Source organism: Osmia lignaria, chromosome 11 (genome assembly GCF_051020975.1).
Source record: "Osmia lignaria lignaria isolate PbOS001 chromosome 11, iyOsmLign1, whole genome shotgun sequence".
NCBI classification, from domain to species: Eukaryota; Metazoa; Arthropoda; class Insecta; order Hymenoptera; family Megachilidae; genus Osmia; species Osmia lignaria.
This window is the reverse complement of record NC_135042.1, coordinates 4,864,078-4,892,066: the sequence shown is the minus strand read 5'-3', so window position 1 is coordinate 4,892,066 and position 27,989 is coordinate 4,864,078. Positions and strand designations below refer to the sequence as shown.

Below are 27,989 nucleotides of genomic sequence, written 5' to 3'. Positions count from 1 at the left end.
AGCCGGCGCAAATGCCTTTTATCTTAATTATCATTCATTTTTTTTTCTCTTCTAACTTCATTTATCGCGAAATTCATTCCGCGAATGGACAATGGTTTAAAGCGAGCAGCAAACCAGCGAAAAAATTACAGAACTAATGGAAAACGAGGTTTGCTAAAGCTGGAGGATTACGATGAAGCTTCGGTTAATTCGCAAAGTCCAACACGCGATTCAGATAATTTATACTTCGAAACGTTCGTTACTCGCTAATGAATCTGGCTATATTGTTTCCATCGTTTCGAAAGCGAATTCGTCAAAATCGATCGGTCTACCCTTTTTCTTTTTTCTTTTTTTAATAATTGGGAGACGTTTCTGTTTTCAGAGCCTGGAGGAGCGCGAACGCAAGCACGCGGTGCACAAAGAGCAGCTGTCCCGCGAGCGGAGGTTCCTCAGGCGACGGTTAGAGCAGCTGACAAGTCAGACGGGTCTCCACGGGCTCCACGGGCTGCACGGGTTGAGTTCGAGCGTCCCGACCGGTTCCTCTTGCGGGTCAGGAGCAGCCGCGGCCGCGGCTCTCCTCTCGAAACGTCGAAGCGTATCCGAATGCTCGCTCGGCACGGCCTCCTGCACCAGTTCCACCGCCAGCTCCAGGAACTCCGACAGGTCTGCGGGCAGTCCCTCCGTCTCGGAGTCCGGTGAGTACATTTCACCCTTTTATTTCAAAAACACAGGCGCCATATATGAGAGAAGAAAAATTAATTACGATATCGTATTAAATTTCCTTAACGAGGGGAAAGTTAATTTCCCTCGTTTGAACATTATCTGTTTGCAAAACGTGACGAGGGTAATCGGCGATCGCGTGGGTGAAATTTCACGGGGTGCAACCTATTTCCTGCAGGAAGTTGGATCCTTGCATATCAATATTTAATTTAACTTTATAATTAGCTGGCCTATCTGCTCGCGTTCGTTTAAGAACACCCTGAATCGATGGTTACGAAGGGTATCTTAGATTCATTGTTTAAATGAAAGTTTCTTGGAAAAGATAGAAAATTGTGAGGTACGTGGGTTTCTGATTTTTGAAACGGAGAAAAATTGATGTGGTTACGATGTCGTTAGCCTCCGAAAGACGGCACGTGTACACGTCCGAAGCCAGTTCCGCTCGTGCCCTGCTTCTAATCCCTTTACGGGAAAATTTGAGGGTTAATCGCGTTACGGTGATACATCGTTGCTTGTTTTCGGCGGCAACGAAGCCTCTGAAAGGATTGAAGCCCGGCAAAAATGAGCGAACAAGCGGAGCACTGCTGAAACGCTTCCACGTTCCGTGTCGCGGAGCTTTTTTTTTTTTTCTCTCCTTCGCCAACCCTTTCGCGACGCCTCGTAAGCCGACGCGTTTCTACCAATTACAGCTTGAATCGTTTCGCACCCCTTATTCGATTCGATTTTTCTTTCTTACCGTTGAAACTTTGTTATATATTATATCTATCGTAACTTTATGATGAATTTCGATAGCGTATACATCAATTTACTGTTTCAACTAGATAAGGAAAAGAAGATTGAAGGAAATTTCGCGAGATACCCGTCGTAGGAGGATTCGGAAAGTTCGTATCGACGAACGAAAAGAGTGATTGAAATGAAAAGAAACGAGAGATTCTTTGGTCGATCGTAAGGCTGGCACGTCGTCGCTTGCAAGTTTTTATCGGTTGCCCTGCAACTTTGCGGGCCCCCGTCTTACCTAGAAGTTCATAAGCGACAGAGACCGAGCCGGAAGTTTGCTAACGGGCTGACTCAGCCATTTCTCTCTCGGCACCCGGGAAATTCGCGGTAATACGGAACGATTCTGCTGAACAATCGTAAAAATGTCCGGTACTCGAGGTTTCGTCAAACTTTTGACACGCGAATCAACATACGTACGATTTCGACCAGCTTCCCTTTAATTTTATTTCCATTTTCTTTCAAAATTTATCGCCTTTCCGTTTAACTTATCGACATTTTCCGATGTACGATATAATTCAGACTCTCACCACTTTGATTTAGTTATCCAATATATTAACACGTTCTGGTCGGAGAAAGAAAGCAGATGGAGGGAAGAAAGGGGGATGCTGTATACGTAGTCTCTCGTGCACCGAGGGGGGATGATACTTGACGGTGTTGAATGAAGTTTTAAGGCTGGACGACACGGTGATTTATCGCGTCCCCGTTTCGAAGGCTTTTCATTTTGCAAGGCGAACGCGACGCACTCATCGATTATCGTGCTGCTCCCGTTGCTCCCGTTGTCACGCGGTGCTTCATTCGGTCAACAATGCTCCGTACACGTAATTTGCCTGCTATTGATCATCCATTTGTCACCCCGTGCATCAACGCTGTTTTCCCGCTGTTTTTACCCGCCTCCCCACCGCCCCGAACGCCCGTCATTTCGTTTCTGCTGAAATTTTTAGAAAGCTTCTCCCCGGTTTCGATTGCCTTTATCAATTTCACCAAACGATACTCAAAATTAAAATTCTCAATAATTAACAGAAGCTTGTTCAAAGTATCCCATGATTTATAGACAAGGCTATGTTCTTTTTTCTTTTCATTTTTAACTCTTTCCTTCGGACGATCCGTGTCGATTTTCACTACGTAGATCACGATCGAGTCTGGCGATTGAGGGATCATATGGGCAAGAAAGGTGGGGTTAATCAGTGCAATCATGAGATTAGCGTGGCAGGGGAGAGTAAAGGCTGGCACGTAGCGTTTCGCAAGGGAAGAGAATAGAGAGGGTTGAGCGAGGGAGATTCGTATATCGATTCGATATCCCGGACCTCAAGAGGTTCGCTTTGATGCATAATCACTTTGGTCTCACGTATCGGCTCGTCAGAGAGCCCTGTTCATAGGATATTCGCCTTTTTCACGTCGCCTCGTTTCTGCGGCTAATATGTATCTCCCTCCCCTTTTCTATTATAATACAAATGGAAAACTTCATTACTATATAATTGCAATTTATATTCTATCGTGTAAAATAAATGTCGAGCTTTCGATTGTAATTGCTAAAAAATTGCAATTGAAATTTTCTTTTTACCAAAGAAAAAATTGCTAACCAGTTATAATATTTAGTTGGTATTAGAGCAAAGGTAGATGCAGATGATTATAGTTGAATTTCCATCGGGTCGTAACCAGTTGTCCATAATGAAAGCTTCCGTGGTCGGAAAATTGGGCCTCATAAGTGTAGCCAGGGCTGCTTATTTCGACGCGATTTGCACGACGAAGCTTAGCGCCTGGAAGCTGGTAGTCGAAGTGATTAGGCGAATTACTAAACACGATAAGGACCATCCAGATAAGGTTTCCATCCCGAGGCGTTGCTAATAGTTCCTGTCGTCTTCTTGATGACTTCTCATCACCACCCCTTTTCGTTCAGGAACATCCACTCGCCATGTAAATTGATTTTCTTTTATAAACCAACGTTCGTATTCAGAGATGAAATTCTCGTTATTTTTGGAAATGAAATTTAAGGAAGATCGAATAGTTTCAATTTTCACGTTTAATAGCGGAACGCGGGCAAGGGGCTCGCCGGGGACGTCCATTAAATTTCGCGATTCGGTCGACGTTGCTTTTAAAATTACATTCCCTTATCTCACGGTATACTTGGCCAACGCTGCAACTTTTATCCTTCATTACGTGACTGCGAAAGGACGCATGAAAAATTCACGGGCCACGGGTTTCCGGTAGAACGTCTGCGGTACACCGAGAGACGTCTGTAGGCTGGAATTAATTCTCTCTGTCGCATTTACCTCTCTTCTCGTGGATAGTGTGTCGCGAGGAGGGAAACTGAAGCCGCAACGTGGATCTTTCAACGCGTCGACAGGATCGCAGAAATTCCGATTTCGATACAAATTTCATAGCCGAGTTGAACTTCCATAAATCAGATATCGATTATTTCAAATTATTAGAAATTGGAATTACAACAAATTTGTTTATTCGTCAATCGAAAGTGAATATCCCGAATCAATCATTCCTATCTTCTATCACCTCGAACCGACGGATAACCGATACACCGTCGAACAAAAGGGAGAGAATAGAAAAAAAAAAAAAAAAAAAAGAAAAAAAGTGGCGAATCGGGAGGAAGTGACACACGAGCATCGGGAAAATAAAAAGAAGGGCCGAGGGGTGGGGTAGAGAGAGTTCGTTCCGGCGTGGAGTGCGACAACAAAGCCGAAAGATCATCCGGAGCGAGCTTGGTGACATTTATACCCGAGCTAATTATCCTGCGCCACCAACGGATCCTTTCTTCTCCGAAACTATGACAATAGCATCGAGAGATGGTGAAAGCAGGCCCAGCCGCGTAACGACGACATGTCTGCCTGCCTCTCTGATACGATGAAACTCAACCTCGTCGTGCATTTACGTCGACGTTAGTGTTTTACCCGTGGAACAAAAGCCTTTCGCGGACGACGACGACGACGAAGAGGAAGAGTGTATAAGCAAAAAAGAACGAAGGGAATCGGATATGCCGTAATCGATACACAAGGGGTGCCACGGAACGAATGCTTGATGTATACGTAGCCGCAAGAAGAGTCGACGGGGATGAATTAACCCGCTGGCTTCGAGGAAATCGATGATGGTACCTCCTTGCGCCGGCGAACATCGTCCTCGAGGCTGTCAGCAGGATCCGGGATTTCGAATTTCTTTCTACCGATTCGTTTCGTCGCGAGTATCGCGTTTCAGGATGTTCGATTGAAATTTATTAATATTCAAAACTTTCGAAAATTATTCTTTCTCCAATCGGAACAAGTTTCGCGGACGTCGATGTACTCGGTATCGAAGTTGAATGCGGACACGTTTCACGAGGCTGTAAAACGTACACCGCGATATTTCAACGACAATAATAACAGCAACAACGAGTACCGCAACAACGAGAGGGATGAAAATGCCGTGGTAGTTTTCGTCGGTGTCGACGACATGCCGTAATGGTCACGAGGCGTCGTTTTCACGGTGAAACGATGCCGCATCGTCGTCGTTCCTCTCGCGTGTCACCGGCACTCAGCGAGGCGGATTTCAGCGCGAACGTTACAGAACAGCCCGAAGAGACGGCTTTATTGGGGATGCGAGTGGTGAATGGGGTGAAAGGGGAGCAGGCGGAGGGAAAATTGAAAAGTAAGAAGCGGTAAGCCGTGATGGAAATACAGAGGGTGTGAAAAATATTCTTATATCGGTTTCAAGTAAATTAATTTATTAATCGATGACATAAAAGTTGATCGCAATTTAGAATAAAACGGACCCCATAAAAACGCTTAAAAAATGTCTGAGAGTGACTAGGAACAGTTCAGAGAAAAGAATGAGGGTCGAAAACATTGTATGGAACGTTTCACGAAACCACTATTAAACCTGTTCGCGTACGGCTAGGTGGAACAGAAAGAACGAAACGGTTTTATTAAAAAGTCTAAAAAGAAAAAAAAAGGAAAACAAATGTGCTAGCCAGCGAATAGACATAGTTTCAGTAGCGAGAGAGAAGAAGACAGACGGGGGGGTCGAAAACAGCAGGAAACATTTCGCGAAACCATCCTCCCTGCCGACGTTATCCAACACACCCCTCCAAACTCTCTAGCTCACCCCATTCCATGCCATTGGCTGCGTGCAAAGTGATTAAAAACATGGGAACGGGCAACTCGCACCCATACCACCATCGCTCGGGCTTTCCTCTTCCATAGGTCTGCTGCTCTATCGGCCTTCCTCTGCTCCAACCCCTGTTTTCGGTCCAACCGGGATGGCCACCGCAAATGCCCGAGGGATTTGCTGCTCTCCGAGTATTTTATCCCTTCGGAGACAGAAACGGTGCGGCGAAGAGAGGCGAACAGATAGATAGATAGACCCGAAGCTTGGATATTTGAGTTTTCCATCCCGTGACCGAAGGATTTTTCTCTTCTTCCTCCACCGAAAATTTCGGAAAATCATTTCTCCTTTCGCCGTTCAATTTAGCTAGATTTCATTGTTCTAAGCGGAAAAGAATACAAGTTTTTAGCGATCTTGCAACAATTTCCTCTCGAATAATCATCGAATGACTATAGATTCTGAAACCACCCCCTCGTTCCACGTGTAACGAAAGTTTCATCGACTTCGACTCTGTCTTGTAGCATCTTTTTCACCCCCGGATATCCCGGTATTACTTGTTCTTCGCGGTGACAGACGAACAGAGAATGGTTCGTCTAGGTGGAAGATTGTAACGTTGCTTCCCTCAACATCCAGCTGGCCTCCATCCCGTCTGTCGGTTTGCGTGGTGAACCGTGCCACTGATTGCCCATGGGAATCCCGTCGCAATTCCACGGATGAGAATAATGCTTGGAAAAGTTTCTCCTCTCGCGACTCCGAGTATCGTGTAACGTGGCTTGAATGATATATAATCTGTCTGTTTAAGCGAGCCTTTTACCTCGTCACGTTTCCCAGCCTCATCGACGTTTGTAACGCGATCATCTTCCCTATGGGGGTGGTTACATCGATAAACTCGTTCATTGCGAACGTTTATATTCTATCTGATTCATTTAGGTAGATTTCTTAATTTCTTTCCATTTTTTTATTTTTAATATAAAAAGTTGCAAAGAATAGCTAATTTATTTTTTCTAAATGGGCTGCTATACTAATTTTTTAATTATTTTATAACCTTTTATCAATTTGGATAACATTTATTCGAACCAATTTTTGATATTCTTAATATTTATTTTTAGATTCGTAATTTTTTCTCATTTAATTTACTTAACGATTTACAGTCGTTAATTCCTTCGAATTTGTCTGTACGTTCATTCAATTTGAAGAACAAAAGAATATCAGAATTTAGCATCTCAGGTGTCAGGTTTTCCCGTGCAATATTTGAGGTGGATCCCTCGAAACCGGCGTTGTCCGTCTTTCCTAGTATCGCCTTACACAAGCCTGGTGAAAAAGAGAAGACAGGAAGGGATGAGGCCCTCGTGGGATTTTAAAATGCTGAAATAGTTTCTCCTTACCAGTTACCCAACTTCTGCCCTCCTCTTCTCCGAGCAGAAACGCGTCGTTCTATCCACCTGTGTATCATCCACGTTGCTTTTCAGCGACAAACTCCGACCTCTTCGGCAACGTGCTTTGTTTCACGATACGATGATCGCGAGAACGAATTCTACGCATACGAACGTTTTCGTTTAACTCCGAGGGGATAAGGATTTTTAACGTCGCGAAGTTAGAGAAAGCCACGGAGTATTTTCCGAATCGACGTGAAAGTGCATCGTCGGTTTACCTCGAAGGCATGGAATAGTGCGTCGGGACGCGTCGCGTCGTAACGACACGCTTTCCCCGAGTTTCCGTCACGGTGCGCCTGCTCGTTTTACATCGCGACAGATGTCACCGTCGCATTATGCCGTTTAATGATCACCCAGACGCGGTACGTCGCTCCGGATGAGAAGTCACCTTAAGGGACGAGCCGCGTAATGTCCATCAGCGAAATGCCTTTCAGAATTATCGTATCGCGTCGTTCCGTTTCCGGGAAAACTCTGCGTTAACCATCGGGAAAATGTTCCTTCCGTCGGATAGTAAGAATTCCGTGAAAGCACCGCCTGCTTCCGTTGCGACAGAAAGTCGAATGCATCGCGTTACATCGAGTATTTTAAGCACGCGCGAAAGATAACCCTATCGCAAGCTCGCTTCGCCAGGTGAGAGGCCAGAACCCCCGAACATTTACCTCTGGAAATATTCTTCCTGGCATGAGATATCCTGAGAATGAGAAGGTCAAAAGAATTTTGAACGAACGTAGAAATAAGTTAGATCATAATAGCAATTCTATTTAACCATGAATGCTTCGCAGCCTCGCTTTTCTTCCTCGTTCTCGTTTTCTTCGTCCCTTTCATCGAACGGTTGTTTTCATTGCAAAGCTCGACTCGATCCATTAAACGTCGTTACCTGCGTCAACAACCGATCCATTAGGTTTTCTTCATCGAATAGCAGGCGAGTTTCCCGGGATCGATCGAAGCCGATTCGACTTACTTTGCAAACTCTACTTGTTGTCTAGAATTTTCAAATTAAAAATCTCGCCGATTCGACTCGAAAATATAGGTATCGAGGAAGAAAATCGCGTAACCTTTGCGGTGAACTTTCCCCTCGAGCAACCAGCTCTACTGACAGTCGTTTATTCTGATTGAAACGTAGCACTCTCTCTTTCACCGGCTGTGATATGCACTCTGCTGGAAGCAGATGAAAAGGTTAAAAAACAAGGCGAAGGGTGTGTTGCAAGCGAAGGGGGTTGATAGAAGACGAGAAACTCCGCTCTTTGCCCTTCTTTTCACAAAGGTTCGCCGGAGCATCCTGCGGTTTTCAAGAGTCTGCCCTACGTTCTCGCACGCGTCTTCAATTCTTCTTGAAATCTTCACGCGACCGGCTGAAGCGGATTTCTGAAAACGCCGTCGCGTCGGGAAACCTTTGAACCTCCTGCCCATTATTCGTACGAAGACACGGGCTCGTTGTTCTCCCCGTGCCTGCAGAGTAATTAATGAAACGTGTGACGTAGTTTCGGCAAGATGAACCTTGGATACTCGCAGGGTAGTCGGGAGTTTTTTTCTCTTTCAATCCTTCTGCACTTTGCAGAATTTCTTCGTTATTTTAATATTTTCCGATGTTTACAATCGATCTCTATAATTACCTACGTATTTCTTAATAGAAAATTACCCACAGCTATAATTTTCATACAAATTCATTAGGTTCTCATGGAGTCTATCGAACTGGGGTATCTGAAGTTTATATACTTTTATTACGCGTGTTTAGATGCAGGAAAAGATAAAACATAATTTGCATACAATACGTTATATTAACTCGAATCTATAAAAGGAAAATTTTCTTTTCATCGAAACTTCCCCTTTGTTGTAAGATCGTTGTAATTTAATTACAAGGCCGTGTAATTTTCCAGGAAATGTTCTTTTAATAATGGCTATTATTATTCGACCCAGTAATAACCTTTATTTATTTTACAAATATCCATAAAAATCTTATCATTCTACTCGATAACACTCGTCGTCCCTCTGTTTCTATAAGCATCACAACTACCCTTACACTCGACACGTTCGTCGCACGAACAAAAACCATCCCTCCGCAGTACATATTTTTCACCCTTCGAGTTAAAGAATTAAAGAGCCGGCAAAATTAATCAGCATGCGATTCCAGTTCCGTTCGTAACTGCCGGCTGATCGATGTAATTAATCCAGGGTAATTAACGATAAAGCAAGGCACAGTCGAGAGGGAATATTGTCGTGTATTCCCGTGCACGCACCTGGCTGCGTGATCCCGCGTGTCGAAGCTTTTAATCACCGAGAACGAGGTTGGCGAGGGATGAAGGGGGTGGCAGTCGAGGGGGCGAGGATTGGGAAAAGACGGCGCCGAGGACACACCACCATTTTCGTAATTACGAACGAACGTTGCGCGTCGGATATTAATCGAAAATGCAATATACAGGGTGTTCCTTTTCCACCAAACGAATTGTCAAAAAGGAATTCTAGGAAAATGAATAATTTTCAATTTCTAATTAGCGCCCGATTGAGTTGATAAAAATAAAAAGTAGATACTGTATAATATCTTAAAGATTGAAATCACGAGCATTTGATAATGGTTGTCAAAGTATCACTTCACCGCGAAACACCCTATAGAGACGAGGGGGATGAAGAGGGTGAACGTGCTCGCGGACAGCGCGAACCCTCACGCGATTAGCCGCGCATTTCCCGAGACCGGGCGACTTGACGAGGGTTGTCGATACACGCTGAATAATTGGGCCGATGTTCGACAGGCCTAATTTCGCTTGACAAAAGGGGTGGTTGTTGATGCGAATCGCGGTTTAGAGGATGGTTATGCTTCGTGGTTATGGGGTGGTAAATCTATCATAAATATTTGATGTTTGATGGCAACAGTGATTTGAATATTAAAAATATAAATTTCTTCGTTAATCGCGAATCGAGAAGTTCTTGAAAAAATCGAAGAAGCTATTAGTTTTTGAAATATGAACATACGTTGGAAGGAATTTCAGTTGGTTGGCCACGGAGAAATATGAGCAATCGCGATTGCACGATGTCGAGTGCCAAACGCGATCGACAAATTACCACGATAACGACGTTCTTCCGTTTCCCATTTATATTCGACCGGTCGTGCAGCTTCTGATTTCCGATGTGCTCACCCTTCTTCGCTGTTCACCGCGTCCGAGAGAAGCGGAACGTTTCTTCTTTTGCCGGACGAGAGCGGCGTCTAACGAGAGTACGGAACGATATATATATATATCTCTAGACGGTGGAAAACGTTCGGTTGTCTCCGTTTCTCTTCACGACCATCGAGACCTCGATATCGGAAAGGGGCAACAGGAGGGCGATTTCGTAGCCTCGATTTATCGTTTAATAAAAGGTGATACATGGCCTCGTCGAGGCGGCGTTTTTATTTTCCGTCGGCGACGACCGACCGCGATCAACCACACCCTTTAATCTTCGATACACGTGTCGAGGCTCGTTATATGAAATTTACTCAATTCCACCCCTCTAGAAAGAGGGTATTTCTGCCAATGTAGATATCCCTGCAAGAAATACAACATAAGAGATCATCTATTAAAAATATCATTCAAAGATACCATACTTCTTTTCTTAAAATCTCCGTCAAAAATCGTCGAATCAACTCGCCGACCGGTTTTAAATAAACAGCAAACATCCCTCTGTTATACTTCAAAAGCAAAAGGTACCCTGTCAAAGGGATCCGAAAGAAAGAAAGTTAGATCCGTGGCGCGAGCGAGAGGTTCCGCCGGTGGAAGCAACAGGGTGGTCCAATCGCTCTAACTCGGTGCCGATATTATCGCGTCCCTTTCTCGATAAGGAATCGACTTCTCCGGTGGAACGTGGACAATGCATTCCGTTCGTGTTACACGACGGCTCGAAGTGTTCGCGTGTCTTGACGAACATCCAGGCCGGGACGAAGGGTGGATAGAGGGAAGAACGAAACGAGGAGGAATCGACGTTTCGGCGCTTCGTGTTGCCACGACTGACGCGGATTGTCGCGAGGCAAAGAGAGAACAACGGGGCATAGGGTGAACGCGGAGGGTGTGCCGAGGGGGATGAGAGACGAGGTATTACTATGGTCGATGTCGGACAGTACGAGACAGAGGCGGGAAGAAGAACCCCTAAAGAGACGCAAAGGCAGGCAGAAGAGGGCGACACGCGGGGCTAGAGGGTGGGAAAAGCTCTTTGACAAGTCAAACATGCGCTAACGCCCTCGTAAGATAGTCACTTTCAACATGGCCGACGAGCATCAGACCCTTTCTGACCCTCGGCAAACGAGAACAGCCTCGGGGGGGATGGTCGTCGAGGCAAACGAAATATTTGATTCCTCTCTTCTTTTTTTTCTCTCTCCTCTTTTTCATCGCTCCTTTTCGGAACGAGCCGCTCGATTTTCGTTTAATTGGCTTCCTTTCGAGCCGTTTTGTCGCGGTCGGTACACCGCTGGTCGAAACCCTCACCCTCGTACGCGTCGATAGCGGCGTACTTCACAGAAATTCCTTCTTCGATTTCACGAAGGATCGGGATTTTTCGAGGCGGTTGAAACGCAACCTCCAGCACGTTTTAAACGCGTAATCGTTCTTTGTGACGTAAGCCAGCGGGTAATAGGGTCCGTAGCTGTCCTCCATTGCGAGCCGACGACGCGTGGCGTCGTTTTAATTGGATTTGCAAAGGATTATTAAACGGCTTATCCTTCGTAGACGGTCTGTTGTTGACTTGTCGCTGTTGCACCGCTATCCGCGATGAAAAGTGTGTTTTATAACAAACGCAGCGACGTAGGAACAGAAGTGATTGAAATCGAAAGAAAAATACTAAAATTTCAATTCTAAATATTCTAAATTTCATTTTAATCGAATCCTAAGAAACTATTAACGTTCACCTAAACGTATCACCGTGTCTACCGGCAATTTCGTCGAAAGTAAATCCATCCCCCGGGTTATTTCTCGTCGTATCGTTAGCCGATCATCGTCCACCGATCGATCCTGTCGACGCCAAGAAAGTCCAATTTGCGGGTAAGCAATCGGTACGCGGGACCGTCCGCCGGAAGTTGGATGGAACCGAGGGTGGGAGAGTTATTAGGCGGAACGGAAAGAGGTCTCGGTTGCTCGCGACGAAATGTCAAGCTCTCTCTCGGAGCAATTACGCTCGATTCATTAAGCCGGTGGCGGTTCATTGCTTCGAAGTTTCGCCGCGAAACGCTGCACCACCGCTAATGACGTTCCTCCTGTAAGCGAAGCGGACTGTGAAGCAGAGAGACGAGCATCAACCCACGGCACCCCAAGGAGAGACGATCTTTTACCTTTCTTTCATTCGTTTCTTTTACCCTCCTCTCGACCTCTCCAAACAATGGCCGATGCAATTTTTACGAGAGACTTCCGTCGGTTGAAACGAGACGGTGATATCGTCTGATTGTACAGGGTGTATCATAATACGTGACTATAATCTCAGTAATGGATTTAGGGAGAAGATTATAGAAAGGATTATGAAAAGAAAGGATAGTTACATTTAATGGAGTCCATTTTAATAATATTCATTTTATTCGTGTGGAAAATGAAAGAGTTTGAAAAGTCAATATTTGATGGGGTAGGAATATTTTCGAGCTCGCTCATCCTCTTATTTCATTTTTTAAATTAATTTTTTAAATTCTATATATTATGAAACAGTCGGTACACTATGGATGCGAGTCTGAGAGGAGCAGAGCACTTTGATCGTTTAGAAAAATTGCAGTTTGCCAAACAAAACCGGCCTTTCGAGGGGGTGGCTGCAAGACGCCAAGTGGAAAACCGGCGAAAAGTTCGTTAATTACAGGAGTTCTCTTCGAGGTGGACGGTAGCTTGAGGTCGATATTCTTCTTCCTACTCTTACCCCTTCCTTTTTCCATCAAGCAGACCAACCCGCTGGTATAGGGTGTTCCTTGTCGGGCTCGGTGTGTTTCTCAACCCTCTGGAACAGCCCCCAACGGTATCCTGCCTTCCTTTTTCACGGCTGTTCCTTCGCTTTCTCCGACTCCGGTGTGTACCCCTTTCGTAACTCAGCTAACGACGGGAAATCTCTTTAAGCACGGGTCCTCGTGGTTTTAGCGACAGGACTGCACGTTAACTCGAGCTTTAAGCCGGATTACCAACAGGCTTGAAGCTTGGAACATGGAACGAACGAGAGTGATTCTCTTTTTTTTTTTGTTCAACGTGCTTCATCTCTTTTCGTTTCAATTGTTCTGGCGATTGGTACGGGTATAATATTTGATGAGGTATTTTCAAGTTGGGGGTGTTGAAGTTTTTGACGAAACAATGGAGGGTGAATTTTGATTCGCAGGTTAATAATTTTTTGATGACCAGACATTCGTGATTTTTCTTGGTCGATGGGTTGTTCGATGAATAACACCTTTTATCCGATGCATAATCGAGAAACAAGCGTATCAAATGCAAAAATGAAAGATCGCCGTCTATCTTCGACGAGTAGAAACCTGCAATTTTCGTTTCGCATCACATGTAGCAAAAATTGAGCCGTTCGCCTCTGGCCGGACGTACCATTTACTCTGAAGAGCTGCCGGAAACCGGTCAATTGTTAGGCGTGTACCGTTGCCACAATGTTAAAACAGGATGGATCGGCTAACCGAACATTAACTCGACTTATGTTGCATCAGTTGTTTCTACCCGGGGATATAAAGATATAGTAGAACAGCTTCGGAATCGAAGATCGATCGGAAAACTCCGTACAATATTAATCGCAAGGGAGTAATTACGAAAAAGACGGCGAGTACCTAGAAGCAGGAGAATTTTTCAATTTTCCTCGCCTCGTTTCCACGATCCATAAATTGCACCCGACCAAACTCGAACCTTTTCTATTCGGAGAGGATATTGCTCCCGGGACGGACGACACGCGAAAAACGAGCAACGAATTTCCTTCGAGAGTAACGAGTCCCTCAATAACCGTGTGCACCGAGGAAATTATGTTACCAGTACCGTCGTGTATTCTCCGGGGATAGTTTCAGATTTTTCAGACGTCGTTAATTCTCTCAGTATCCTCTACTTCTGTATACTTACCGTCTTTATTATTCGACGGATGGGCGAATTTCCAAGTCTACAACTTCGACGGAAATATTCTTCCGTAGAGTCGGCGACGCACGTTACTTAAGCTTGAAAATCCCAAACTGTGCTTCTCTGAGATAAAATACTTAACGCTTCTGGTGTTCGAATAAATATCCAACAATCCCGAATACTACTACCGAATTCTAAACATCGATAATCCGAATATGCATACCCGGTGCAGCCGAAAGCTGTCGTTTATCTTGCAGATCAGTGAAAAACCCCGTGCCTCGGGTATCAGGCGCGAATTGAAATTCGAGACACGTTGAAAGCCTGGCCGCGTTTTATCCTTCCCGTTGCCTCCTCGAAAGCTCGCCTCCGTTTCGTTATATTTAAACAACGTGGCACACGGGCAAACCGAAGGGAGCGAGACGGGGGTGGAAATACTATTTGTCAACACTCGTGCATTTATACCCGTGCCCGTCGTCGGTAAATCATGCCCGCGAGCGGGAAACAATTGACCACGATGCTCACCGCCCGTGTTTCTACGTCGACCAACGAGATACGGGACAATATATGTACGGCGAGGGATGCAGCGAAATGCAGGCGAACGTGTGGTAGTTGCGAGCCAGGTGAGCGAACAACTATTGACCGGTCACGGAGTTGCCATAACTAGCGGTAATGGTCGGCTCGTTTCGTCTCGCGTCTTCTTCGTCGGCCTGCCTTCTCGTACGGGTTGTCCCTTGTTCGATCAGAAGGTTCACCTGGTTGCTCGTTTCTCTCTTCTTCGTCGTGTCTGACGTCACGCCTCGTCATGATAGGATCGCAGGTTCTGGAAGCACCGGCTGCTTCGGGAATTAAAAGGAACCACGGGCTTCTGTACGATCTTGGAGAATAGGGGTGGTTTTTTTGGGTGCTGGACGGTGGTCAGGATATCAGTGGTTCCTTTTATGCGTTACGTAACGGAATATTGGAAACGGATATTATTTAAAGCGTAATTTTGTAATATTTAATTAAAAGGGTGGTAGGAGTTTAACCCCTTTGGTCCTGTAATATCGAGTCACACTCGTATGGTACCTTTGGTATGATTAAATTTTCAGGATCGTGAAATTACTTTATTTGTTTTAAAATTCGAGCTATGAATAATTAACTCTGATTGACGAAATTATCGAAGAAATTATAGAAGAAGGGGTTAAGGATCTGAGGGTTGAAATGATATAAAATCCATCGTAGAAATTTATTATAAAGGTATTTCATTTAAATCGTTAAAAATGTTGCTGGAATACAAAGTTTAAGCATCACGGTGTCCCGTTGTTCAAAATTAACCAAGTTTCCTCGAGCCTGTAATGAAAAAATACGAGGAAGAAGAAATCTCGGTCCCCAGGAAATTAATAATCCCCGGCTACGTAACGCGTTACGTCTTTTATGATATTCCACGCTTCTCGACGCGACAGAAAATGAGAAGGAAAAAAATGAGAGAACCGGAAATGATGGTTACGCTTGACGGTAACAGGGTTGAAAAAAAAAGTTAGTTAGTCATCTTTTTAACGGTCGGTCTCGTGTCCAAGTACGGTGAGTTTTGAGTCAGCTCGAATAAAATCAGGATTAATTACCACAATCCTGAGGAACATTATCGTTATCTACGGTCACCCGACCCACCCCTTCTTGCCCTGAACCTTGCTTTCCTATCTTTACGATAAATAGTATAACGCGGCGAACACGCAACAGGGCCTCGTCACACTGTTTATTATCATCTTGATAAAACAGCTTGATTAATCATGAGAATGAAAGAAAAGCGGAGAAAAAAAAAAAAAAGAGAAAGTAGTGTATCAAGATCGCACGTCCATTGAACACGCGCGATTCCGTTTATTCCTGTTCCAAGAGAAGCGAAACAAGTTATAAAGAAACTTTACGAAAACAAAAAAAAAAAGGAATAATTATAAGGATTTTTCAAACCCTTTTTTTATTTTTCAAGTTTTCTTTAAGTTTGCGTATTCATAAATATCTGAAGGGTCAGTGAAGGAAACGTTATCGATCAGCCTGTATATTGATATGAATTTTTGCAATTATTCCAAAATTTGGAAAACGAAGTTGCGCGTAAGTTGGAAACGCGAATTTCGATCGTCGCCAGGCGTCGAATGTTTCGGCTATTTTTTGCACGACGTTCACCCCCATTTTTTTCTGCCCCATAAGAGGAAGGAAAAAAAGGGGTGGCACCGTCGATTCGGTGGGGTCGGGGACCAAGCGGGGGTGCACACGGTGCTGGTTTTAATGAACTCTTTCACCCGCCACTCGTGCCACCCTTAAACCGCCGCTTTCGCCGACGGTTCTCAAAGCGTGCAACCAGCGTTCCGCGCCGCGATCGATAATCGTGCACGTGTGTTTTCGTGCTGTCCCTTTGCAAAAACTTGTTACCAAGCGGACTCGGGATCGTTCCAACGTTCGTTCGAATTATTTAGACAACCAACATTTCTTTTAATCATCGACAGACTTTATTGGAAATCAATTAATTGTGTCAGTAATTGTATCTGTACTTCCATTATGTAAAAATAATTTATTAATTATTTCAAATGGGAGTATATCTACCATGGCACTCATTATCAGGAATTCTTTGACTTTTCTAATTTGAAATATTCCTATTAGATATTTGAAATTATGAATAACAAAAATTACAAAACAATACGTACAAATGTTAATTAAATATTTGAATTAAAAAAATTATCATTGAAAAGCGTCCTATTAAGTATCATTTGATTTCGTAACAAAATAAAGATTGGAGGAGAAGGAGTATATTGAGCGCCACTGTCACCTGGACAGGTTGGCGATGTCGAGAGGGTGAGAGGGTGAGAGAGAGAGAGGGTTAGTGGTGAGGGTAGAACCGGCTCGCTCGGTGTGACGAGAATAGAGGCATGTTATTGATTATGGAAAAATACCCTTGGCTCAGGGGCGGAAAGAGAGGGCCGGTTGAGGGTGGGTTTGGCTGGCACCCCCTCATCTTCGAAGCATACCTCCCAGCCGGTGTCATGGCTACTGTACACCGTGCATTCTCTGTCTACCATCCACCTCTGCCCACCCCTCTTTGTGTCGTGTTCTTCGCTCGCCACAACAGCCCCCTGCCTAATCACCCCTTCTGTGTAGGGTCGTCTGACAGTATGACGTCATAATAACGACACGATACGTCCTTGTCGGTTGTTACCCTCTTCGAACGCCAGTCGATAAGCCGGATCGCACTTATCGCGAGGATACGCGACATTATCCTATCGAACGGAAAAGTCGATTTCACGAACGGTTGCGTGGCATCGCTTCCAGAGTTTCGCGCGGATCCGCGGTCACCGGCTAGGGGTGGGTTGGTTCATTGCACGCGTGGAATCGATGGTAATTTCGGTGGTTAACGTTACGGGGGTGGTTCCGTGGCGTTTTCCTCGGTTCTCTCCTATTGCAACGTTGTCTCGTATTATATTATATTTTTGAAAAAATCATATCCATGGCAAAGAGTCTTCTGTAATTCTTCGGTTAAAATGAAAGTGAAAATGAAAGTATCGATATCTAAATCCGTTGAGTCTAAAAAAAAATCGCTCTTTCATGTGCACTCAATGGACTCGTCGATCCCATCGGTCTATCGTAATCACATTAAAGGTCTCCGCGTTAAAAAGACAAGCGGGCAGATAATATTCTTAGTTTCTTAGGCCACGCGACCGGCTCCGCTGAAGCGTAGCCTCGTCGAGAAAAAGGGAGAAAAACAGGAAGATTATTCTCGCAGGTTTCCCCGTAAACAAAACCACTTGCTTAGAGCCATTAAATCAGATCTATAGTCTCATAATAGCCGGCAGATTATGAAAAGTCTCGTTTGAACGTGAATCTTTTAGTCTCTTCATTTTCTCACCACTTTTCCTTCCCTCCTAATTTTCTTTCATTGAAAAAAGGAAACTAGATTTCAATTTTCAAGAATAATTAACAAGAGATATGATTTATATTCACGTAGAAATAAACCGTGTTCGTTTTGAAAAATAATCTCTACCCCTGTTGACCACATCTGCACTAATAATCTATGTTCCACCCTTCCCTCGTAAACTGGTCTCCGTCTTGGGGGATGTTTTCTCAGCCGGTGAAAACGTCGGTCTACAATACCGGCTCGAACTCCCGGCGGAGGGGTTGGAACGCGAGGGGGGTGTGTTATGACGTCAGAACTGTCAGGCGACCCCGAAAGGGTCGACGAACACCAACGAGGGTGTGTGTAGTCGATTAAACAATGCCGCGCACGCAAGCTTTTAATTCTATTTTAAGGAATCTTCCAAGAAACATTCCGTTTCGTGTCCGAGGGTGCTTTTTTAAACAGACTCCTTGTTACAATTTCCTGCTGCGAAGATTGATTCCTTACTTTCACCTAGATATTTTTTTTGAATACGATTGCTGGAACGCTTCCTTTACAAATATACTATCGCCATATTATTTCATCCGGAAATGAACGATGCAACAACACGTGGGAGGGCGGTAATCGCGGAAGACGAACCCTCGAGGAATCTGAGTTGGCAATTGAAGGTTGGCAGAATTTATTAGCTGGGCTACAATGGCCGTGCAAATTGTTCGACACGGTCGTAGAACGGTAGGAAGTCTCTGGAAACGGGCAATTTACCCTTTAGAAAGGACAATTATTATTCGAGCGTTCGTCGTCCTACGCCGGTGGTGGTTTTCTCGCACGAGAATCCAAGTCCAATTTCGCGTCCCCTTGATAAGATCCGACTAGTCGGTGGAACTGCTCCAATTTCGAGTTCCTCGTTATTATGCGTTGCATCGTCGAAACCGGGTGTCGGCAAGCGCCGTTCCCAACCACCTTGGACAGTGTTAAATCTATTTCTGAAAGGTCTTGCGAAACGACCCCGTACAACCCATCCTATCCCCCTCTGTTCCCCTCTCTTCTTCGATTCGCCTCTTTCTCCTTTACGAAATCTCTTCCCTTCTCGTGCGACGCGCGTGGCTTGTTCGCGTGAAAGCTGGAGGAAACGAGTCTTTCCCGAGAGAAGAAGGGATGAGAGGAATAGGTGGCGAAGACGAGTCACCCCTTAATCTTCATTAAGCGTCCCTTAACCGTTCGCGGCTCCCCGAGCGATAATTCTCCGCCGTTTCCTCGCGACAAATGGACCCCCTTCCGACTGGAAGAAGAAGAAGAAGGGGTTGAAAAAAAAAATAGAAGTCTTGGTCGGGTCATCGCCTTTGAACCACGGCTAGACATCGAGCCACCGGTGAAAACAGGGATGAATGAATAGGGGAGTGGACTCACCAGCAGCAATTTCCGCGTTCGCTTTAACGAGTTCGCGATGCACCCTTAGGTGGTTCGCTGAAGGACAATCACCATCGGGCTTGTTCCGTTTAAGGAAGGATGCTGAGGATGTTGTGGTTGAGTTAAGGGTCGTTGATAGGGGGGATTCTTCGATTTATTTCGATGAAGGAAATTGGAATATATAATGATTTATGGATTTGTATGAGACATTTGTCGGTTTATTTGTCTCTTCGAGTGGTTGGATATCAGAGGAGTGATTTTCAGACCTGATACGATTCCATGATATAAAAGTATTGGGAAATGATAAAAAATGAGAGAGAGCCTTAATTTTAATTTATTTTTGTATTTCATATTATTTTCTTTTTCTAAATTTCACACTGTTCCTTTAAAAATTCCTCTTCCAATATTGAAGTTTTTTTATTTAAAAATTCAGGTTAATATCTTTACATATATTTTGTAAGTTTGGGTCCGCTGTTCATCATTAGTTCACCTTCTACAAATGTACACATAAAACTGTACGCCATTGCATTAGTATTGGGAATTCTCAAAAGAGAATTTCACTACGATTTCGAGAAGAAACACGCGATATCCTGGGCAAATAATTCAACTGTACGGTAAATAGGGAGGAAATACGAGGAACGGCTAAAGAATCCCGTTTCCCGTGATTTCCTTGCCGCTTATCATAACGTTTACCACCATTATCCGAACAGCGTGGCGTGTTCTCTGAAAAATCTCCTCGACAACAAAAAGCAGAGTAAGGGGCTGGTTTCATCCTACCATTCGCGAAACGAAGAAGGATATTGCTTTTCCATTTTCGCGACACCGTCGTCTGAAAATAGCGGCCGTTCGATCTTCGCGTCGCGACTCGCTCGCTATTTGTCGCGGTTCTCTTCCCAGATTGGATTCTCCCTTTACAAATTACGCTTCCTTCTCGACGCGAATAGAGATTCATGCCGTAGCGAGCCAGCCTTGGCCTGGTCGTCCTTTTAAAAGCAAACTACTCCTGGAACACGGAAATCGTTTCACCCTGGAAAACCGTGTTCCCGCGGTAAGCAGACGATACTTTTCGTCTCGAATGAAATCCCGTTTGTCGGATCGATATCGACGAATTAAATGGAATCGTGAACATTTGGATTTCTGTCGAAAGAAAGTGATTTTATACATTGCTATACTTACTGTCAGTCGAAGGTATAATTTGAATTCTTTGATCTGGAATTTAATTGGGACGAATAAAAATAATAGAAAAGACAACAATGTCTGTTAACCCTCGATTGGATCAAGGCGGTATCCTTTGGAGGGTTTGCAGGTGACATAAAACGAGGTGTTCGAGGGTAAGAAACCGATGGAATTCCTTAAGAATACTCGGAAGGAACGTTTACCGACATCTCGAAGGCGAAAGGAGAAGGTCCTTTCTTCGTGGCTCGATCTCAACCCCCTATCAGCTGGCTTCCCTGTTTCTCTCGGGGTCGCAACAATGGTGAAATGGAAGAAGGCTGCGGAATACAGCAGCGGGGGTCTGTGAGTGCTCGGTTGCTGGAAGACACTTTCGATGGAGTGATACTGGCGAGAGAAACGTGTGCTTTTCCGAGGAAGGCAGTAAGGAGGGAGTAAGAAGAGATGCACGTTTCGTCGAACAATGTGCTTTTCGCGGCTGCAAATAAAAAAAGAAAGAAGGAAAAGAAAAAACGAAAAAGGAGGGACGATAGAGAAGAGGGTCCCCGGAAAAAGGGGTAAGCGAGATGGAAAGGAACGGAAGGAGAAAAATGAGGGCCAACGAGGAGAGTGGAGGACGAGAGGGATAGAGGAAACAAGGGTGGAAAGAAGAAAAGGCGACGAGAGTCACCGAAAAGGAAGCACGGAGACGCCGGGCGTCGCGACGCCAGTTTCTCCACCATGAGTAAAAACCCGTACCAACCCCTTTCCTTTCGACTTCCCTTCGTTTCGGCCCTCTTACGCTTACCGCTCTCCCCATTTCCTCGACAATTGCCTATTTGTCTAGCCGAGACGAGAGACTTTCTTTCCCTCTTCTTTCATTTTTTCTTTCCTTCCCTCGAATTCCTGCTAGCTTTATGATACGCTCCCTGAAAATTCTATTTTCATGTCTAATTTTTCGTAAATCTTTTTAAACTTCAAATTCTTAATAATTTGACTCGCGAGTCAGCCAGAATTTCATCACATAAACCTTGAAATTCAAGAAAACTAATCGCATAAGAATTTCTAAAATATTCTCAACACAAAATAGCTGGATTTATAAATTTTCCAAGCGAAGAAATCGCGTCCTTTATTTCGCACTGTTTTCATCCTGATGTTGTTAGAGAAGTCTGGTCGTTATTCCACGGAGGCAACAAATCGTTTCTATGGTCCTAAAGAATCATTAGGAACAGCATTAAATACGTACGAGTACATAGCTAAGGGGTAGAGAAGACGTCCTCGTTAACTGTCGTGCACCGGATAAAAGAACGTCCCCGTCGCATTGGCGGACGGATCGTTACGTCGCCGGGGAAAAAGCGATCTAATGGACGGAGCGGTTCCGATAATACGGTCGACGAATTAATTCGCCGTCGTCCTTCCCTTCCTGTCGGTTCGTCCCGCAGTTTTATGGCGACGCTCGTTGCTGTCGTCGTCTGCCATTACTTCTGTTCATCCTGACGACACGATGGAAATGAACCGACTGACTTTACGCCGAATCACTCGACAACCAACCATCCTTTTAGGGTACGATTTCGTTAACGCGATCGTAAATCCTCGTTGAAACGAGAAATCCCGTAGTCGTTGAAATAGGTTTCGTTTAAACAAAAATTTTCAGGAAACGAAAGGATGATCTTTGTTCGAAGGAACAGGACGACGGATAAACGTACGACACGGTCGATCAATAAAGTTTATTGTTTTCGCGTGTTTACGATTTCGTTGGCAACGTTGGTCATGTTTGTCCGGGGACTACGCTACGGTAATTTCCGGTTGCTGTAAGACGTCGATTTCGATCGAACTTTAACATATTTATCCTCTGATTCCATTACGATTAATACTTCGAAAGGAAGTATCGATGGTTTTCCTTACGATTCGTGTTTGCAAAGGATATTCGTTTGAGGTAAATATAACTTGTTTACAAGACAATGGGTCAATTCAATGATCGTAAAAAATAGGACAAAAATGGAGAAGCGCGGAGGAAATGAATTTTTTCTCTCTCCACCCCATGCAGATTGCATCGAAACTCATGGGGTGCATCACGTTCCCATCGGTCGTAATTGCGTCTGCCATGTCTGGAATCGCGTAAACGCGGTTACCAGTTCGCGGTGGAATTCGTCGACGGAATTTATTCCTCATTTATCGTCGGCCACTCGGTATATTAAACGACGATACCCCCGACGTTTTTCAACCACGCAACAATGATCTCGTCGACGATAACTTGCGCAATCAAAATCACGATTTCAGCCTCGTTTCGCGTACAGCGTTTACTGGCGGACCGATATTTTTCTCGCGTGTTCCCAAATTTTTCTATCGCACCCTTTTATCAAACTTTTTACGATTATTGTCACACGCCGTTGAAAGTTTCAATGGAAACGAAGGGGTGATATTTTTTTTACAGATTAACAGAGATATCTATAGAATTTCATCCCATAACGATCTATCTCCAAATTTTATATCTGTTTTCGTTTCGAACCACCATTTTTCTTAATAATCGGCAAGGTGTAAAAAATATGGTGACACTTTTCTCTATGTATGATTTACACGATCGAGATCAAAACCACCGCCATCGATCTGTCGCGGTGGGCGCTGTTACAAACGGCTCGGTCCCAGCCAACACCATAAGGATTAACAGAAATTTATGCAGCAACATCTGCCACCGTTGTCGCGGCGTTCTCCCGTCGCTGATTCAATCGGTGCAACCAGCTGGGCCAGTAACACGCGGAGCGTTAACATCCTCCAACTTGCCAAACGACTTAACATTTATCACGCGAGATTAATTAATGACACCGAGACGCGAGCGTAAGTGTACCTGACGAGAGAAGATCGTTCGCAGGTTCCTCTTCTCTTCTGTCCTTCCTTTTCCGTTTCCGTTTCCGTTTCACTTTTACCCCACGTCACTCCCCTGCATTTCTCTGCAGGACGACAACACTCGTCTCTCGAACATCTGGCAAACTCGATTAACCCCCGACGACGTATATATACGTTCCTCTTTAACGTTTCCTGAGAATGGAAACGGAAGGAGCACAGGTGCGCGAGTACGTTTCGATCCTTTCTATTAAAAAAATATTTTTAAATTCTTTTTCATTTTCACCCTTTTCTCCCCCTTTTTTCATTTTTCGACGAACTTTCCCCGAGCTAAGACGCCACGGGAATAAATTGAATCATGCGGAAAGTAGAATTAGAAACACGTTACCCTGTTGGTTCCGTTGATACTGTTGGTAGTTTTCGAAGGAGGGGTTGGAAAATCGAGGAGAGAGACTGGTCTCTTGCAACTTGGACATTCCCGGGTATTATCTATCTCGGAAGTTCGTCCCTCAGGCTGGGGGTGTTTCTGTTCGCGATGACGAAGACGACGAGGAGCGAGAACAGTGGGGGAGGATGGTCACGCTAATCGTAGCCGCTTCGAGATTGCCTTCTACCGTATAGTTCGGGCAAACTTGTATCGCCAGGAAATCGCTCTTCTGCTTCTGTTGAATTTACGAGATGATTTCACCTATCCCCGTCTCTCCTCTGTCCTCCCCCAGCAGATTTAAATCCCTCCTCTTTTCCCGTGGAAAATAGAAGTTAGATGTTTGCTTTTGGTCGATGCTCGATGTATCCTTCCTTTAACATAATTCACCGAAGCAATGATCCTTTAAAAAGCGATGCAGAATCTCGTGGAATCAAAAAAGGAGATAAGAAATCTTTGTGAAAGATTTCGTTTGAAATAGTAGCACTCTGGAACGATATCGAAATCAAAGGATGGCTAGAAAACACGATCGGAGAAAGAGAAAGGAATGAAAAGAACATATGTGTACGTGTGTCGATGGAAGAATGGTGGTAAAAGATGTTTGGAACGTTGCCAATTTCCAGAATAACTTAACGTCACCAATACCTATTTCCAGAGGAGTTGTATATGTGTGCGAACGATACGGTTGAGGGGTGCACACGTGCTATCGGCGTAGACTATGTGATTTAGACCACGTATATACCTGCATTTTATAGGGAAATTTCCTGGCATCGACGTCTGACAAGGCTATATCGTGAACTTACCCCCGGCAAACGTTCGGTTCTACGTTGAACTTTAGTCACGCGAAAAGTACCGAGCGGATTTAGACGGCGACATTTATGCCGATCGCCACGGTTATTTCGCAAAACGCTGCAGGGGGTAGTCGATCGCACTCTCTGCCAGAGATTCACGCGATTTTTAATATTTATCAGGCTCTACCCCTCGCCACTAGACGACGCGTACACACCCCCCGCTGTCTTTCCTTCGGGGTGCACGACGCAGGCGACCGCCTCGTCTCCTCTTTCGTATTTTCATATTGGAAAATTTTGCAGGAAAAATTCGGAATTATTTTCTGGGTATTATAAATAAATCCAGAATTATTCTAATTTTTCTATAAATATGATTTTGAAAGATCAGCAACACGGATAAGAATCCAGTGAAACTAGTATTAAATAGGATTGAATCGTCGGCTTTCGTGGAACTTTAAAGCTCCCCAAACTGTAGACCAACGGAGTGAATAAGATGATTAAAGACTGACTGTAAGATGATTAGAGTTTTCCAAGAAAATTTAGAACACTTTTGGTGTCTCCCATAAACATCCCCATCGTTTTGTTGATTTTTTGATATACACAAATTATAGTACAGATGAAATGAATTTCAAGTATTATTCTGAAATATATCGGCCTATGATACATATATAAGTCAGTGATATTTCAAACATATCTGAAATATATTCACGATTCTCGAAAACAAAGTAAATAAAATCGAGAAGTTACGTACCGTCTACGAATATATATATACCCGTGACAGCGTGTGATGTAATACCATGAAGAGCAAATATTTTTCTGAAAAATAGAAACGAGTCTGGCCGGTCAAAGAGATGGCTAAAATATGAGAGGGTTTCGACGCGCTGGTTTGACGCTTACGTATACGCAGAGGAGACGATCAGAGACGTTTACCGTTTGTTTTTTACTCCCGGCAAAATAATTTCGAGTCCCTTTGAAGCCAGCTGGAAATGTTTTGCAGCCAGGGTGTAAACGTGTGTGACAAACATGTTTGTTCTAGTTTTTTACGCTCTAACGGGGGAAACGTGTTTTGAATCGAAGTATCACATAATTCTCGTACGCTCAACTTCACCAACTTCCCGATCCAATTTTTCTCCTGTTCCAGCCAAGAATACACCTAGAAAATTGCTCGATGTTTCATTTTCGTACGTGTTGAAGATTCTTACTTGAAATTGAAACGATACTTCGATTATTAGTTTCTTCCGGATCGTGCGGTTCATTTTGAAACGTTTTACCAAAAGTTTGATACAATTTCGTGACATATAAGTATCATGAAATATCACTTGTGATACATCAAATTAAAGCTTAAATTTTCATGAAAATATGCAATAATAGCAATGATGAGAAAAATGAAAGTTTCATTTTTTAGAAATTCGTTCCACGATTATACCCTTAAATCATAGATTAATCGAAACACCCTAGGCGAAAGCAACCCCATCCATCAGCAACCCCTAGTTCCGATCGATACCCAACAATTGAAGCCGAAAGCGTCAGGTAAGAACGGTAAAACGCGAAAACCTCTTAGCGACGCTTAATTACCGGCTAGTGCACGTGAAAGAGGGGGTGGAGGAGCGAAAGAAAGAGGGATGAAAAGGAAAGAAGAGAGCGGAAGACGGGTGTGGGTGGAAGGAAAGGGACACGGAGATGGTTGGGTGGTCGGTCTCGAATTTGCATACAAACGAGTTTGGGATTTCATTCGGATCGCACGCGTGTATTTGCACCACTATAAACATTTCATTGCGGCTCTCGATGGTCCCGTGGGGACGAACGGAATACTCTGTCGCCGTTTCCAAATGGAGAAGAGATTGTGTTCTGATTGGAGCACCGAATCGCACCCAAAGACACTCGTTTCGTCTTCCTGGTATCTCCGGTGAAAATTCTATTAAACCACGGCGATTATGTTCATCCAGTTTCTCCCCTAGTAATTCACGTTCCTCATCTAAGGATAATTTTGATGGAAATTAAATGACGACTTTAGATTCCAAATTTTATAGAAAATTGAACCTTGATTTCTCCATTTCTTGGAAATAATCGTAATTTATTTTTTTAAATATATAAAATGAATTTCTGTGATATTTCAATCTTTTCTGATCCACCGTAGATCAATAGGGTTGTCTGAAAATCAGGGATCATTCGGGGTTACCGTTCTACAATTAAAGTAGGTAGTCGAAACGACCGATTAATTACTACGAAACGAGGGCTGATCACGGTTAATTTCACTCTAACGAAACCTTTCAATGTCGTCGCATCCCATAGGATCCAGCAATTCCCGTTAAGTCCGCGAAACTCTTTCGTTCCTCTTTTTCTATTTTTCGTCGTCTTTCATTTCGTCCCTTTTCCCTTTCCCTTGTCTCGAAGGGAATCCTTTCTCTTGATGCTCATTGTCCTCTGGCAAAAGAGAGAAAGAAATTTCGCCGGGACGGAATCAGTCGCGGCAGAAATTTCCCCAGGTTCTCTTTCTTGATTTTTCTTGATATTTCTTTTACTCCCCCTGTTGCAACATCCTACTAGCGTGATTTGTTTCAAGTCTCGTTTCGAGGGCAACGAATTTCTTGAAATTCAAAATAGAAAGAAAAATGAAAAAATAATTAAATTAAGGAAACGAATTATGAATTATTAAATATAAGTTTGTTATATGCAATATAACACTATAATAAACACGTAAATGACAATATTATTATCATGGATTATATCTTGTGCTATAATAAAGGGTTGATTTTTTGTTTTTATTGTACAATCCCTTTGAGGAGTAAGTAGAACATAGTAGGTAGCTCGTAAAGAATGCTTCTTTTATTCAAGAAAAAAAGAATTATTTGTTGCATCACAAAGGGTTGCACAGTGCAGTGCACGTATAATGAAAAAACTACGTTTTTTGTTTTATTTTCAAGCCGAACAATATAGCTGGCACATTGTTGCTGGACGGTTTTGTTCCCACGCATACGTCACATTATTGAAATTCCTATTTCGAAATCTATTTTTCATCCGTATAGTTGTTTTTCCCCTATCTTTAGCGAAATAAATGTCGCGTGTAAACGCACCTACGGAGTTTGGCGGTCTCCCAACCTATAAATTAGTCAAAATGGGAAGGAGTTAATACGTGTTCGGTCCAAGTCTATGCGTTATCCTATAAACCGTGGAAAGTGCTTTTTCCGATCATTTGCTTTGATTTAAAACTCGTACACAGAGGAAAATCGACCGCGTGGAAACGTTTCGAAATTGGACTATGAAAATTTATGTTCCACCGTGAAAATTTCAATTTCCACATTGTTCGCGTGTTTCGTTAATTACATAAGAATTTTGGGATAATATATTTTACATAAATTATTGCAAAATTCGTGCCGTTAATTAAAAACCTCCCACCTAAAGTTGAAGAAACCTTAATTTAGAATTTCAAAGAATTTCACGATCCTCGTTTATTCTCGCGCGTGCAATCCTCGGGGGATTCGAAGCGTGCAGAAA

General features: G+C 43.8%; 1 protein-coding gene across 7 annotated transcripts in view; it reads left to right on the top strand.

Moving 5' to 3' along the window:
* Mxd (MAX dimerization protein) overlaps positions 1–27,989 on the top strand; it is a 97,322-nt gene that overhangs the window by 62,021 nt on the left and 7,312 nt on the right. For all 7 annotated transcript variants that reach the window (XM_034323045.2, XM_034323047.2, XM_034323043.2 and 4 more), the window contains one exon: positions 362–674. In XM_034323045.2, the coding sequence (XP_034178936.1) occupies positions 362–674 (313 nt within the window). The remainder of the gene's footprint in view (positions 1–361; positions 675–27,989) is intronic.